The sequence below is a fragment of the Papio anubis genome, chromosome 16, assembly GCF_008728515.1.
Source record: "Papio anubis isolate 15944 chromosome 16, Panubis1.0, whole genome shotgun sequence".
In the NCBI taxonomy this organism is placed as follows: domain Eukaryota; kingdom Metazoa; phylum Chordata; class Mammalia; order Primates; family Cercopithecidae; genus Papio; species Papio anubis.
The window spans coordinates 87,021,830-87,039,039 of record NC_044991.1 but is presented as its reverse complement, the minus strand read 5'-3'; the positions used below and the strand labels follow the sequence as shown (position 1 = coordinate 87,039,039).

Here is a 17,210-nt window from a genome sequence, read left to right as displayed (position 1 = left end):
GGTACTCAACAATCTTTGCTCTCTTTAATTGACTTTACCACATTTCCAGAGTACTATTGCATATAAATATCTCTTTCCTTGATTCTTTACCTTTGAGCTGATTGTCTCACCTCATTTTCTCATCTTTACCCTAAAATCTAACATGTTTCCTGCATCAATACCAGCATTTTCTGATTTCTCTTTCAGTCCAATAGCAAATTTGTTTATTTAAGAACAATCACCCTACTAGTGCTTTGAATCCCAGTATCTTTGATTTTCCTCTCCTGATTTTTACAGTCCGTGTTAATTAGATAAGTAAATAAATAGGCCTTCCATTGACATCAAGTTCTCCTGAAACCACTACGCTACCCATATAATTATCCATTCATTTTTACAGAGAACATATCAGAGTAATCTTCTCAGGTTACTATCTCAACTTCTTTGCTTCGTTTCCTCAATGCAGCTCTGCCCATACTATTTCATCAAAACTACTTTTATAATCAACAGTCATTTATGTTGCCAAATCTAATCTCTTTTTACTTAGCCTCTCAGTGGCATTTCACACTTAAAACCCTCTGTTGGCACGTATTTGCTACTCTTCTATGTCTTTTCCTTGGGTTCGTTCCTAGTCTTTCTTTTCCTCAGTCAGTGCTTTCACCTTCAGTAATTTCATCTAGTCCCATATAATAACTATTTCTGTGTTGATCTCAAATTTATAAAAGTTCTGACCTTCACTTTGGACATCAGAACATTATAAATACTGCTGTATTGATACTTCGAATAAGAATCTAAACTCTGAAAACAACTCGATTTGTCTCACTTACCATTCTTTCTCTTCATCAAAGAAAAAGTAAACTTTGTCTTCCTATCTCAATAAAATTACTTTTAACTACCCAACTATTCAAACCAAAACCTAACAAACAGTAAATTGATCAACAATTCCTATAGATTTTACTGCCAAAATATGACCCACATGTGAATACTTTCTGCCACTTCCACTGTCTCTGTGACAATGTCGATATCATTTCTCACATAGACAATTTCAACAGCCTCTTAAATGGCTTTTCAGCATTTATACTTTCCCATCCATACTTTTTTCACTTAGCAGCCAACATTGTCTTGCTAAAGCATAAATCATACCATGTCACTCCCTTACCTAAAACTCTCCAGTGACACACACTCTTAACCAGTGGGTCAAGGGACAACTCATAAGGGAAATTAGAAAATACTTTGGCAAATGAAAATGCAACATACCAAAACATGTGATCCATTGAAAGCAGTGCTCAGAGGGATGTTTATAGCTGTAAGCACCTACAATAAACAGGAAGAAAGGTATCAAATCAATAACTTCATACCTTAAAGAACTAGAAAAATTTAAAGCTGTCAGAATCGATGAAATAATGAAGACTAAATCAGAGATAAACAGAATAGAAAAACAGCACAGAAAATCAATAAAAACAAAATTTGGTCCTCTGAAAAGATCATGAAAATAAACCTTTAGCAGACTGACTAAGTTAAACAGAAGACTCAGATTACTAATATGAGAAATGAAAGTTAGGGACATGACTACTGAAATTTCAGAAATAAAAAGGATTCTAGGAGACTACTATGAACAATTATATGCCAATAAATTAGTTAACCTAGATGACATCGATAAATTCCTAAAAACAAATTACCAACACTGACTCAAGAAGAAATAAAAATTATCAACAGACCAATAACATGTAAAGAGGTTGAATTAGTAATTGAAAACCTTCCAACAAAGAATTCTATAATTTAAATAATGCCAGTTCTTTTTTTTTTTTTTTAGAGACAGAGTCTCACTCTGTCACCCAGACTGAAATATAGTGGTCTGATCTTAGCTCACTGTAACCTCAAACTCCTGGGCTCAAGTGATCTTCCTGCCTCAGCCTCCTAAGTAAGCTTAGGACTCTAGGAATGTGCCACTATGCTCAGCTATTTAATATTTTGTAGAGAATGGGGTCTTGCTGTGTGTATCCTATGCTGGCCTTGAACTCCTGGCCTCAAGCAGTCCTCCTGCTTTGGCTTCCCAACTGGAATTACAGGTATGAGTCACCATGCCCTGCCCAGTCCTTCTTAAATTCTTTCAGAAAACAGAAGAGGAGAGGACATTCCAAACTCATTTTATGAGGCCACTATCACCTTGTAATATCAAACCATACAATGGTGTCATTACACAAATATTCTCTATGAATATGGATGCATAAACCCTCAACAAACCAAATCTAGCTGCACATTAAAAGCATTCCATACCATGACCAAATGGATTTATCCCAACCAAGCATGGGTGGCTCAACATATGAAGATGAATGTAATATACCATATCAATAGAATGAGAGACGAAAAAGAAACATTCTTATTGGAACTGATGCACAAAAAGCATTTGACAAAAATCCAATACCCTTTTATAATAACACTCAAAAAACTGGAAATAGAAGAGAAATGCCAAAACATGATAGAGTATGAATGAAAACCATATAGCTTACATAATACTCAATGGGGAAAGACTAAAAGCCCCCCTGCCCTACCGAGACCAGGAACAAGACAGGGATGCCTGCTTTCACTGCTTGTATTCAATATTGTACTAGAAGTTCTAGCTAGATCTAGAAATTATGCAAGAAAAAGAAAAAGATATCCAAGTGGAAATGGAAGAAACTAAACTATTTCTTCTCACAGGTGATTTGATCTTATGTATAAGAAATCCTACAGAATCAAGAAAATCATTAGAAGCTAATACAAATTCAGCAAAGTTGCAAGATACAAGGTCAACAGAAAAATCAGTTGTATTTCTATATAATAGAAATTAACAATACAAAAGTGAAATTAAGAAAACAATGTCCTTTATAGTAGCATCAAAAAGATTAAAATTCTTAGGAATAAATTTAACCAAGGGGAGGTATAAGACTGAAAACTACAAACATGGTTGCAAGAAATTAAAGATGGCCTAAATAAGTGGAAAGGTAATCCATGGTCATGGAGTGGAAGATTTGATATGTTAAAATGGCAATACTCCCTGAAGTAGACTACAGATTTAATACAATCCATATCAAACTCCTAATGGCCTTCTTGCAGAAATGGAAAAGCTAACCCTAAAAATCATATGAAAATGGAAGAGACCCAGCATAACCAAAAAAATTAAATGAATAAAGTTAGAGAACTCATACTTCCCAAATTCAAAATTTATGACAAACCTACATTATTGAAATCATGTGGTAGTAGCATAATGATAGACATGTAGACCAACAGAATGTAATCGTGTGTCTAGAAATAAATCCACCCATCTATGGTCACCTGAGTTTCATCAAGGGTATAAGACCATTCCATGGGGGAAAGTATAGTTTCTTAAATTGTTCTGGGACAGTTGGATAAACACATGCAATATAATGAGGATGGAACCCTACTTCATATCATATACAAAAATTAATGGCTTGGAGACCTAAATGTAAGAGCTAAAACTCTGAAACTCAGGAAAAAATGCAGGAGTCAATCTTGATGACCTTGGATCTTGCAGTGCATTCTTAAATATGATAGATATAAGCAATGGAAGAAACATTAGATAAATTGGACTGCAGCACAATTCAAAACTTTTGTGCATCAAAGGACACTCCCAAAAAGTGGAAAGACACCCTACAGAATGGGAGAAAATATTTGCAAATATCTTTGAGAGTCTACTATTCAAAATATATAAAGAAGTGTTACAACCAAACAACAAAACACAACCCAAATACAAATGGCCAAAGGACTTGAATAAGCATTTCTTCAGAGAAGACCTACAAATGGCCAGTAAGCACATAGAAAGATACTCAGCATGATTAGTCATTAGGGAATGTAAATCAACACCATAATGAAATGCCACTTTATCCCCACTTGGATACCTAGAATCAAAAAAAACCAATAAATGTTGGTGAGGATGTGGAGAAATTGGAACTTTTGGACATTTCTAGGGCAATGTAAAAGAATGCAGCCACAGTGGAAAATAGTTTGGTTAGTTCCTCAAAAAGTTAAACATAAGAGTTACCATATGACCCAGCAATTCTATTAGGTATATGCCGAAATGAATTTGTATTAGTCTGCTTTTGCATTGCTGTAAAATACCTGATACAGCATAATTTATACATAATAGATGCTTAATTGGCTTGTAGTTCTGCAGGCTTTATGGGAAGCATGGTGCTGACATCTGCTTACCTTCAAGGGAGGCCTCACAGAGCTTATGGGGGAAAGTGAAGAGGAGGCAGGCATGTTATATGGTGAAAGCAAGAGAAGAGAGACAAGGAGAGAGGAGGAGGTGCCTCACACTTTTAATGACCGGATCTCATGAGAGCTCACTCACTATTTTGAAGATGCATCAAGCAATGAGGGATCAGCCCCTACCACCCAAACACCTCCCACCAGGCCCTACCTCCCATATTGGGGATGATAATTCAACATGAGATTTGGTGGGATCAAATATTCAAACTACATCATTCTACTTCTGGCCCCTCCCAAATCTCATATCCGTCTCACGTTGTAATATACAACCATGCCTTCCCAAGAGTTGCCCAAAGTCTTAATTCATTCCAGCATCAACTCAAAAGTACCAGGTCCAAAGTCTCATCTGAGACAAGGCAAATAAATCCCTTCCGCCCATGAGCCTGTAACATCAAAGGCAAGTTATTTACTTCCAAGATACAATGAGAGTATAGGCATTGGGTAAATACTACCATTCCAAAAGGGAGAAATCAGCCAAAAGAAAGGGGCAACAGGCACCATGCAAGTCCCAAACCTAGCAGGGTAGTCATTAAATCTTAAAGCTCTAAAATAATTCTTAACTCCATGTCCCACTTCTCATACATCTTCTGAAATCTAGATGGAGGGTACCAAGCCTCATTCACTCGTGCACTCTGTGTACCTGTAGGCTTAACACCATGTGGAAACCACCAAGGTTTATGGTGACTTGTGCTCTCCAGAGTGGTGGCATAAGCAGTATCTGGGGCCCTTTGAGCTGAGGCTGGAGCTGGAGGCAGGGATGTAAGGAACAGTGTCCTGAGGCTGCACAGGACAGTGGGTCCTGGGCCTGGCCCACACACCATTCTTCCGTCCTAGGCCTCTGGGCCCCTGGTGGTAGGGGCTGCAATGAAAGTTCTCTGAAATGTCTTCGAGGCCTTTTCCCCATTGTCTTGATAGTAGCACTTGGTTCCCTTTTAGTTATGCCAGTATCTCTAGTAAGTGGTTGCTCCACAGCCTGCTTGAATTCCTCTTCCAAAATAGCTTTTTCTTTCTCTGCCACACAGCCAGGCTGCAAATTTTCAAAACTTTTACTCTCCATTTTCTGTTTAAATATAATTTCCAATGTTGAGTCATTTCTTTGTCCCATACGGGAACATAGGCTGTTAGAAGCAGCCACGTCATTTCTTGAACACTTTGCTGCTTAGAAATTTCTTCAACCAGATACCTTAGGTCATCATTCTCAAGCCCAAACTTCCGCAGATCCCTAGGGCAAGAACAGAATGCATCCAAGTTCTTCGCTAAGGCATAACGTGTGACCTCTGCTCCAGTTCCTTGTAAGTTCCTGTTCCTCGTTTCCATCTGAGACCTCTTCAGCCGAGACTTCACTGTCCATATCACTATAAGCATTGTGGTAGCAACCACTTAACCAGTCTCTAAGAAGCTGTAAGCTTTCCCTTATCTTTATTTTTCTGAGCGCTGCTCACTCTTCTAATCTCTTAACTAGTTCCAAACCTTCCACGTTTTCAGGTACCTTTATAGCAATGTCCCACTCCTCCGTACCAACTTTCTGTATTAGTCCATTCTTACATTGATATAAAGAAATATCTGAGACTGGGTAATTTATAAATAAGAGAGATTTAATTGGCTCACAGTTCTGCAGGCTTTACAGGAAGCAAGGTGCTGGCACCTGCTTGGCTTCTAGGGAGGCTTCAGGAAGCTTACAGTCATGGTGGAAGGTAAAGAGGAAGCAGGCAAGTCACATGGCAAAAGCAGGAGCAAGCGAGAGAGTGAGTTGCAGGGGCAGGTGCCACACAGTTTTAAATGACCAGATCTTGTGAGAACTCACTATTGTGAAGGCAGCACTAAACCATGAGGGATCCACTCCCATGACCCAGAGAAATCCTACCAGGCCCCACCTCCAGCATTGGGTATTACAATTCAACATGAGATTTGGGCAGGGATAAATATCTAAAATATAGCAGAATTGAAAACAGATTGAACAAACACTTGGATGAGAATGTTCACAATACTATTCACAATAATCAAAAGGTGGAAACAACACAAATGGCTCTCAACTGATGATGAATAAACAAAATGTGGTATATATCCATACAGTGGAATATTATTCAGCTATAAAAGGAAAGGAGTATATATTCATGCTACAATGTGGATGAACCTGAAAAACATTCTAAGTGAAAGAACGAGACACACAAGGTCATATATTTTAGGATTTCATTTATATGAAATGCCCAGAACAGGCAAATCCACAGGGAAAGAAAGCAGATTAGTGGTTGCCAGGGGATGAGGGAAAGGAAGAATGGGGAGTGACTGCTTAAAAGTTATGTCGTGATGAAATGTTTTGGAACTAGATAGAGGTGATGTGGTAGTTACGTAACATTGTGAAGGTACTAAATGCCACAGAATTATACTACTTTAAATACCTTATTTTATTAATCTGCATTTCATCTAGTTATTAAAACTTATTAAAACCCATCCTTTCTATCAAGGCCTAGAAGGCCCCACATGAGCTGACCTCTGCCTCTCTCTACCCTTATTTTTCACTCCTTTCCCCCTTGTTGAGTATGCCTCAAGCATTACTTGAACAATCTTACTTTTTTCTAAATCTTTGGTTTTGAGATTCCATTTTCCTGGGAACTCTTGCTGTTTTTCACATGTCCATTTAAGTGGTAATTATTTAGAGAGCACTTCCCTCACCATCCAATTAATGTTACTATTTCTATCATATAGCAGTTTTTGGTATCTGAAATTTATTTCTGCCTGCCCTCCACAAACTCCACTCCTGTAAATTCTGTGGGGGTAGGAAACTTGTATGTCTTATTCATCACAATTTTCAGAACTTAGAAGAGTGTCTGGAAAAGTAGGCTTACAACAATGTGAATGAACAAACTAATGAATATGGCAGTTTTAAGTAGGAATTTACTGAGTTCAAAGAGAACTAATGTCTGCTAAAATTTTTAAGTCCTTTATGGTGTCAGCATTTTCATTGTAATTGAAAAAGTATTAACCAGCCATTTGAACATCTATTATGAGATATGCACTGAGCTCAGGTCTAGATACAGAAATGAGTAATAAATGAACCCTTCCATGGTGTTACAGCTCTTTTAGAATATGTCTAGCAGGTTTTTCAGTTTTCACCAGAACGCCCAACTCAAAACAGAGATGAACTCCCTACTTAAAAATGAGGATATATGTGCTTTTGAAGTCATGCAGAATCATACTTATTTCCATTTCATTGGACCCTTAGAGGAATCATATAGGCAAATCAAATATACATAGACTTCATTGTTAAGACAATGTATTTGTAATGGTTAGCTTTAGTTTTTCTATTTAAAATAAATAAAGGTGCATGAAGATATTCTGAATTGACATCTACAGGAGAACAACATTTTAGGAATACAGTTGTGTTGAGTGAGAGCAATATGTTATACCATTTTGAATTTTAGATAATATACTTTTAGCTTATACTGTGATAGCAACAATTTTAAATAAAAGGAACTTGGAGGAGTGGAAGTCACATTAATGAAACACTTGGCTTTAATAACGATGAGGCTTTATTTACCTACTTTGATGTACGTTTTGTACCAGTCAAACACAAAGACAATTGGGTTTATAATGAGTGTTGAAATTTGGAATAGATTTGAAGTTAAAAGGGTTTAAGCTTATTTAAAAACAATTTAGCTATTTGACTACTATGTAATTCATTTCTAAAATGTTCTATTATATGTTTATTTAAATTTTTTAAGTTCAGAGCAAGATCTAGCAAAGTTTGTCCTGAAGGGCTATACAGAAAATGTTGTAGGCTTTGTGGGCCAGAAGGCAAATTTCAGAGTATCATGTTAGTGCTTATTATAATCATTTCAATTGTAACCATTTAAATATATAAAAACCATTCTTAGCTTACTGGCTACTAAAAGGGCAGTGGTAGGGGGGCGAGTGGGGCTGGCTAGATTTGGTCTGTGGGCTGTAGTTTGCAGACTTCAAGTTCAGAAGGGAAATCTTATAGATCAGAACTCTCTGTTCTTATAAAATTTTTCCTTAGTTTATCTTACTGTTTCACAGAAATAGTAATTTAAATCAATTTTGCATAGCAGAGGCTAATGAGTATATTAATTTAGCTAAAATTATTGTTCTATTTTAAACATATTAAAAATAAATGATCATGGTAGCTAATGACTTAAATTTCTTACCTGGATTGTAATCTAACACCCTGGTGTAGGTTTACTGCGTGTCCTCAACCAAATAGAGCTGTAAGGTGGTAACTGTCCCAGAAGTACACATGGAAAAGGACATGGAAGAGAAGAAATTTTACATTAGTATAGCTAGGCAGAAACCTAAATACTGAACTGTAGCTACAGCCATTACTATAGTGATCTCATTGCCACCAAATTGTAGTATCATGGATGGCCAACACCAACTTAAAAGGTCAGTAGATCCTTTAAATGAATAATAGATGGAGTGGTTTTCATATAGCATTTAATTCAACATGAAATTTGTAGTCTACAGTGACAAATTCTGCCAACTCTGAGCTCAGTGCTTAGTGTGGAGCTTCACAGTTGCTGGGGTTCTTTAACCATTCTGTTATCACCTATTAACAGTTAAACCAGATACAGTTAGTGTATAAGTTTCTTATCTAATTAAAACTTAAAGTATGGAAGAACCATATATGCTATGAATAAACAAGTAGAATTTTGAGCAAAATACCAGCAAATAGTATCAACAAACAAATCTAACTTGGAATGTAAATATTGAAGCAAGATGATAGGTGGTTCTGGAGATGAGCCTTCTGCCACATCAGGTGTCACCATTATAATTAAGAAGTAGGCTGTCTGGAAAGCAGAGAATGGACTGGTGGTATAGACCAGTCTTTTAGGGAACACACCTGAACTGTAGTAATATATTCAGTATATGTATTTTTGAGAAGGGATAATAAACTGCATTTAGAAAGGAATAATACACATATATAACATGTTTGCAACTTGAAACATTAAATTATTGCCATATGTAGCATATATCCAGATTTCTTTCCTCCCATTGCTTATTAAGAAAACTGAATTTTTAGAATTTCCCCATTTATATATTTAAGATTTACAGTTGAGATTAAAAACTTTGAAAAGGTTTTTAAAATTTTTATTACTTTAAAAATACTGCTCTATTTTCATAGAACTATGGAACTGCTAACCAGTACTTTCTGTTGTTCATTCTAACATTTTTTGAATACGAACTAGTAGTATGTTCCTAGTATCATCACTGTAAATAAATTTGCAGATAAATAAGCAAATGGGATTTATAGAAATCTACTGTTTGAAAATAATATATTCAGTTTCATATGTTCATTTGCTTACAAATATCTTAGATGTTTTCATATGAAAAATGGAGAAAAAGGTCTCTGGAAAAAACTAGACAAATGGGTATTGGAAGCAGATAGTAATAGCAGTTTTAATAGTACAGCTAGGATTTTGCATTTCTGAGCTTGAGTTTGTTGAAGGACTGTAGATACACAGCTAAAAACTTTGACTTTACTTCCAATGTATAATAAAATGTAGGCCTGTAATTACCATATCTTTCCACAAGGTGGATATTTTGATGTTAGGTTCTCCCCCCATCCCCCGCCCCCACCACCTTTTCAATTGTCAGAAAATTACTTAGGTGATATGATTTAAAATCTCTTTATTTTTATATTTTTTGAGACAGGGTCTTGCTCTGTTGTCCCAGTTGGGGTGCGGTGGGGGCCAAGGTGGTTTCTAAACAGTAGCACCTTTTCCTTCTCTTTGTTTCTTAGTAAGTATATTAATATTTCTATGTGAGGGAAATTGAAATCTTAGTTTTACATAATTTGGGCTCCCATTAATATTTTAAATTGAATATTAAATACAGAGAGCTTCTAATATGTTGCTTAAAATAGAAAAAAGGTAAAGTTTTTGGTAGTTGGTTGGCTACAAATAATGGGTTATGAACAACATAATGTGTATGTGTGTGTGTATATATATATAATATATATACATCTTAAATCCTTTAAATTTATCTGACTTCTAATTAGAAAGGATTTAGATACATTTCACAAATGAAGAAATTGAGGCTCAGAGAAGTCAACTGATTCACAGAAGGTTAGAGCAACTAAGAGGTAGAGCTGGAATTTTTCTACCATAACAATTTATTTAAAAAAAAAAACTATAATTCAATGAATAGTGTGTTTTGCTAGTCTCTAGGACTGATCATAAGTCACTTTGGACAAAGTGCTAACATAAAGACTCAGTAGTTTCTGTGGGCATCGGACCCAGTAGCAGTCTTAAGTAGAAAAGGAAAGATAGTGGAAGTCAATGAGGTAGCATGTGTGGCAAGAAGGCACAGAGGACACTCATTTGCTCCAGGTGCTACCTTATAACCCTATCATCAGTAGCTAACATTTATTGGATTCCCAGAATGTCCTCAGCACTGTGCCAGCACTTTAGTTACTTTCTCTTATTTAGATACTACAGCAATGTTGTGTGCGAGAGATACGACCATCCTATAGAGAAAATAAGTAACTTGCTGAATAGCACAGAGCTTGGATTTGTGCACAAGTTCTGCAACCTCTGAAAGTCATGCTCCAAGTTACTGTGCTTCCTGCCTCACCAGTATACCAGGAGGGAAGGCTCATCTCTGTAAGGACACTTATTTGAAAGCCAATTAAAAATATTTTTCAGGGAACATTTATTGTTTGTTTCCCCCTTTGTGCCGGGGTAAATTTCCTTTCTTTATAATCTCTCCTTCATCTAAAACTTTGTCTAACAAACAACGTTTGCAGAGGTGAGCTTAAAAATACTCTTAAAGAGGGATACTTTTCATTTTGATAGAAGTTTTCCACAAATTATTGCTTATTTCTTGGTTAAATGCACTCATTTTGATTTTCTAAGGCACAAACCACATATATAAACAAAATTTACCAAACACATAGAAAGTTGGAATTCTCATTCATGTGTTTGGATTCTGATGGCTCAAAAGTAAAAATTGACTTGTTTCACAGATCCCTGTTCTAAAGTACCACTCATCCCAACCCCAAGAAAATGTAAAGCCTGGGTTAATTTCCTGCAATAAGTAGTCATTTAATTAAAGAACAAAATTAACAGGAATCAAAATGTTGCAGCTGTATTTTTTGTTAGACATTATATAAAAAAGGAAAAGTATAATACAGTAAATCATTTTGTATAACATGAACTTAAAGAGTTTTCAAATTAATAATGATCAGGATAAAAATGTCTTTTAAACATAATACTGAATGACATTGTCACATGTCCCTCATGTCAGAGGCCTGGGAGTGGTGAGCCTGCACATGCACGTTGCCCGTCCTCCATTACACTGCAGAACTGTAAAACAAGGTTGAAAGGCAAACAACAGTTTTCTTCTGATAGAGTTATGTTGGGTCTTAACTGACCCCAACAGTTCACACTCCTCAGACACCAAAGAAGGAAGGAAGTGTGTCCTCTGGTTACTCCTCTTGCAGGTAAGTGTGGTCAAGATTGCACCTGTGTGTGTGATCCTGCTCTTCTCACAAACACAGCAGGTAGTCTTGAGCTGAACTTCAGGAAAGTTCCCTGATGAATGTTCAGTGTTGGTATCAAAAAATTAAACACAAATTCTTCTCAGAAGAAAATCTCTATGGCCTGTGGAATCTAGATATTATAAAAAAGACAAAGAATTTAAGGTTATACATTTCTAGCAGTTAAAATAGCCAAAAACCTTCTACAAAGTTTTTGCTGCTATTTGCTACAAGGTTAAATTTGCTGCTATTAAAAAGCTTCTCAGAAGTCCCATATGTAAAACATAAGGATGGAGCTACTCTAGTTAAAATAGGATAGAGTCTCAGAGGGCTCCCTACTCTAAGGCCCCTATTATGTGCTGAATTCTTAGGACTACCTAGAACTTAGTTTTAAAACAGTGAGGTAAGCCCTTGAAGTACACAGAAAGGCCAGGGCTTTGCTAAATCAGTAGAAATAATGAATTTGTTAATAAATTATTGGAAATTATGGTAGAGTTATGACTTTTTATAGAGTATTATGTTCATAGTAATTTTAAAACACTTAAAATCTCATAACTAAAAATACTGTTCTGACTCTTAAATTCATATGAATTGTTAAAATGTGGTATAAAGATCTTAAAATTATTTCCTTATGTTCAAGTATTAGAGTCATTATTTTAGAAAGTTATCAACTTAGGACAATAAACATCTTTACTAAACATTTTACTGTATAATCAGAAAATGTACAAAATTGAGATTATGATATATAGAATATTGTAGTCATTCTGTTTAAGACAGAATGAGCATTAAATGTAATTGTTCATTATTTACTGGAACTGTCTTTCCTAAACATTCATATGACCTATTCCTCCCCAAAAGTATGTTAGTCATGGGAGGTAACCTTAAAAAAACAAACTGTTTGCTTAATTTTCTCCTATTCATCCAACTTTCCCTTCCTCCTTGATACATTCACCCCAAAACCATGGGTTAAGATGGAATTCCATTTACTTAGTTTCTATTCTATAGCCATATTAATCTTACAGAGTAAATCTTTCAGATAACAATTGCAGTGGCCACTTTGTAACAAACAGAAAACTAAAACTATTATTTTAGTTTAAGGCAGTATCTACATGCAGGATTTCCTTTCTCTTTGTATGTGGGCCTTGAGCATGAGCATCTTCAGATAAAAGGAGAGAGAACAAAGCAACTGATTCAGTTGAAGGCTTGTTGCATCACAGTCATCTGCTTTAGAATTAGAGATATCTGAGGACTTCACATAATTACTACTGGTCATGGCCATAGAAAAGAAGTGGGGGAAAATGCTGAAAGAATATTCAGTTCAATAAGTAAAGAGAGTTAAATCTTTTCCCAACTTTGTCATCACCAAGAAGCCCAGTGTCATCCCTTGCATATGGTAGCATAGACAGAGAATATATTCGTCTTAATGGGAAAAGTCTTGATTATGGAAGAATCAGCCAATATATTCCCAATGGAACATAAACTCCATGAAGATGGGAGCCTCCTTTATCATATTCACTGTTGCATTCTCAGCACTTACTCAAATATTTGCTGAGGAAACAAATACTCAGCTTTAGGAGAACACTGGCTGTGTTAAAGATGTGACTAATAATTTAAGATAGGAAAAAGTAAATGTGAGGGTGGGGAGTGACTAATTTCACAGCAATTTATAAGTGTAAATAGTTCTATAAATTGGAGGAATTCTGAATATTAGGGGGAATTAAATACACAGAAAAATTACTTTCATTGCCTTGAGGCTTATTTTTGTTAAATATGCATTAACTACTTAAATAAACCAATATTGTTACCATACATATCACCTTTCACCAAGTCCTAAAGGAAATAATGGGAGCAGGCAGTATTCTTAATTGAAGTACATTCTGTTTGTTCAATACAGTTCTCTGGAAAAATGCTGAATTTGTATAGCCGGATACATGGTTTGTGGTAGCGGGGTGGTGTGTGTTTCAAAAATAAGTACCATGAAATTCATACAAACAAATCTGACCTTGTCAAGTGCTTGCTTGATGCATGTACCTCCATTTCATTACTTTTGTACTCATTTAATTCTTTACGAATTGCTGCCTGAAATTTAAAAACAAGACATTGTTTTTCAGGATATTAAAAAATTGGGAAATTAGCATCATGTTTATAAATTAACCATTCCTAATACTTGTTGATTATGTAATACACAGAAAAAAATAAACAATTTTTGGTTCATCATTAAAACTGCCATACTCATTATTATAGTCCTACCAAGCTAGTATGTAGCTAATATTCTGGAAGTCTTTGTAAAACATTTATTGATACATAATATTTGTACGTATATACAGGGTACATGTGATATGTTATATGCATAGACTACGTGATGATCAAGTATTTATTATTTCTATGTGTTGGGAACATTTCAAGTCCTCTCTTCTAGCTGTTTTGAAATATACACAACATTGTTGTTAACTATATTCACCCTACTCTGCTATAGAACATCAGAACTTACTCCTTCTATCTAACTGTATGTTACTACCCATTAACCAACCTCTCTTTCTCTCCCCAAACCCTGCCACCCTTCCCAGGCTTTGGTGTCTATCATTCTACTGTCTACCTCCATTACATCAACTTTTTTGATCCCACATGAGTGAGAACATGCGATGTTTGTTTTTCTGTGCCTGGCTTATTTCATTTAACATAATAACATCCAGTTCCATACATGTTGTCAAAAATGACTGGATTTTCTTAAGGTGGAATATCCATTTTGTGTGTGTGCACTGTATTCACATATGCATATATACACGCATTACATTTTCCACTCTATTGATGAACACTTAGATAATCTTGGCTATTGTTAATGCTGCAGTGAACAGGGGAGTGCAGCTATCTCTTCAATGTACTGATTTGATTTCCTTTGGCTCTATACCTAGAAGTGGCATTTCTGGATCATATAGTAGTTTTTAAAAAATATTTTGAGGAGTCTCCATACTGTTTTCCATAATGGCTGCATTAATTTACATCCCTATCAACAGCATATAAAAGTTCACTTTTCTCCTAATCCTTTCCAGCATTTTTTTAATTAACTATTCTATCTGGAATAAGATGATATCTCATTGTAGTTTTGATTTGCATTTCCCTGTTGATTAATGATGTTGAGCATTTTTTCATATACCTGTTGGCAATTTGTATGTCATCTTTTGAGAAATGTCTATTCATGTCCTTTGTCTACTTTCTAATGGGATTTTTTTTTTTTTACTGTTATTCGAGTTCCTTGTATATTCTGGATATTAGTCCCTTGTTGGATGAATAGTTTATAGATATTAATATTTTCTTATATTCCCTGTTGTCTCTTTACTCTGTTGATTTGTTGTGTAGAAGCTTTATAGTTTAATATAGTCTCATTTGTTTATTTTTGTTATCTGTGCTTTTGAGGTCTTAGCCATAAAATGTTTGCCTAGACCAATGTCGTGGACTGTTTGTTCTGTGTTTTCTTTTAGTGGTTTTATAGTTTTTGGGTCTTACATTTAAGTCTTTGTTCTTCAAGTTGATTTTTGTATATAGTAAGAAATAGGGGTGCAGTTTCATTCTTTTGCCATATGGATATCCAATTCTCCCAACACCATTTATTGAGGAGTGTCCTTTCCCCAGTTTATGTTCTTGGCACCTTTGTCAAAAATCAATTGGCTATAAACATGTGAATTTTTTTCTGGGTTTTCTATTTTCCATTGGTCTATGTGTCTTTTATACCAATAACTGTGCTGGTAGTATAACCTTATACTATATTTTGAAGTTAGTGTGATGCCTCCAGCTTTGTTCTTTTTGTTAAGGATTACTTTGGCCATTCAGGTTTTTTTTGGGTTTCACATGAATTTTAGGATGGCTTTTACTATTGTTGTGAAAAATGACATTGGTATTTTAATAGCGATTGCATTGAGTCTGTAGATTGCTTTGGGCAGTATGGTCATTTTAGCAGTATTAGTCCTTTCTATCCACAAGCATGAGATGTCTTTCCATTTATGTGTGGCCTCTTCAATTTCTTTCATCATTGTTTTGTAGTTTTCCTTGTACAGATCTTTCACCTCCTTGGTTAAATTCATTTCCAGGTATTTTTGACACCTATTTTAAATAAGATTGCCTTCTTGATTTCTTTCTCAGCTAGTCCATTATTAGTTTATAGAAATGCTACTAATTTTTGTATCCTACAACTTCAGTGAATTTATCAGATCTAAGTTTTTTGGTGGTCTTTAGGTTTCTCTAGGTATAAGATCATATTGTCTGTAACGAGAGATAACTTGACTTCCTCTTTTCCAGTTTGGATGCCCTTTCTTTCTGTTGCTCGATTGCTCTGGCTAGGACTAGTATTATGTGAGTCTTCCATGAATTAATTTGCTGGACTGAAGTGGGAAGACAATCCTTCCCCCAACCCCACTCACTCCATACCTAAACGGACCAAGCACATGCTTAGGGCACTAATGAAACAGGAACACCAAGATAATGAGTAAACTGCAGCTTTCAGTGAACTTGGAATTTTATAATCAGAGATAATCTAGAAATAAGCCTTTCTAACTTCAGCATATATTAATATTTTGGCTTCCCCAGGCCCACTTGCATCATGTACTTCTTTCTCAGATAAACACTCGAGGGACCCAATGAGACTAAAACATCAAACATAGCCTCTGGGACAAGGAAAGTCTTTAAGAACTTTAGGGGTATATTATTCTCATACTCAAACACATCTGCAGACTACCAGAGATACTTCTCCTTGTATCATTGTGATCCTCTGAGCACATCAATCACAAAGAACTAGGCAAGTTAGTCCAACATGTTCGCATTTCTCCAAGTTGATGCAATATCTATGTACATACTCATACTCGGCATATGAAGAATGAAGAACAATTAGCAAATTTCTTTGCCTGAATGTGTAATTTTTCTCTTCCTAAAGGCTTTAAGTCTTCTGAAAATTAATAGAAGCAAGAAGGTAACAAAAAGACTCTATAGACATTCGTGGGCTTAAATCTTGCCAGTCAAGTGTTTGATCACAGACAAGAACTTACCCTCTCTGTGCTCAGCAAATGTCAGGCAGAGACTCTATGACCTGCTTCCTCCTTCTCTAACCGTTCAGTTCAGACTCCTCAGGAGGTTCTCAGAGATACTTCAAACTGCACAAGTCCAGGGAGAGAATCTAGAACCTCTTCTATAGTGTAGAGGCTTTCTTGAATTCCTCTTTATCCCCACTGTAGCTCTTCTTGTTTAAACTTGTCAGTTGATCTCTTATGGCAGCCTTGCCCACCTTTGATTTATCCCTTATACCAAGGTTTCTCAATTTCCACAGTCTTGACATTTGGGACTAGAAAATCCTTTGTTGTGGGACCTGTTATGTGCATTGTGAGATGCTTAGCAGCATCCCTGGCCTCTACCAGTAGCATCCCGAGTTGTGACAATCAAAAATGTCTCTAGACATTGCCAGATGTCCCTCGGGGCAAAA

At 35.8% G+C, this 17,210-nt stretch overlaps 1 protein-coding gene and 1 non-coding gene across 6 annotated transcripts in view; one reads left to right on the top strand and one right to left on the bottom strand.

Moving 5' to 3' along the window:
* Positions 1–1,227: 1,227 nt before the first annotated feature.
* PHACTR3 (phosphatase and actin regulator 3) overlaps positions 1,228–17,210 on the bottom strand; it is a 280,165-nt gene continuing 264,182 nt past the window's right edge. For 4 of the 5 annotated variants that reach the window (XM_021920860.2, XM_021920865.2, XM_021920863.2 and 1 more), the window contains 2 exons: positions 13,746–13,822; positions 11,285–11,876 (listed from right to left, as the gene is read on the bottom strand). In XM_021920860.2, coding sequence (XP_021776552.2) covers positions 11,861–11,876; positions 13,746–13,822 — 93 coding nt within the window. In that variant the 3' untranslated portion in view covers positions 11,285–11,860. Of the gene's footprint in view, positions 1,291–8,414; positions 11,877–13,745; positions 13,823–17,210 lie in introns of those variants that run through there. The other variant, XM_021920859.2, reaches the window with a different exon arrangement.
* On the top strand, positions 7,313–7,374 carry LOC116270874. Its single transcript, XR_004179179.1, has one exon. It is a non-coding gene; the product is annotated as a U7 small nuclear RNA (small nuclear RNA).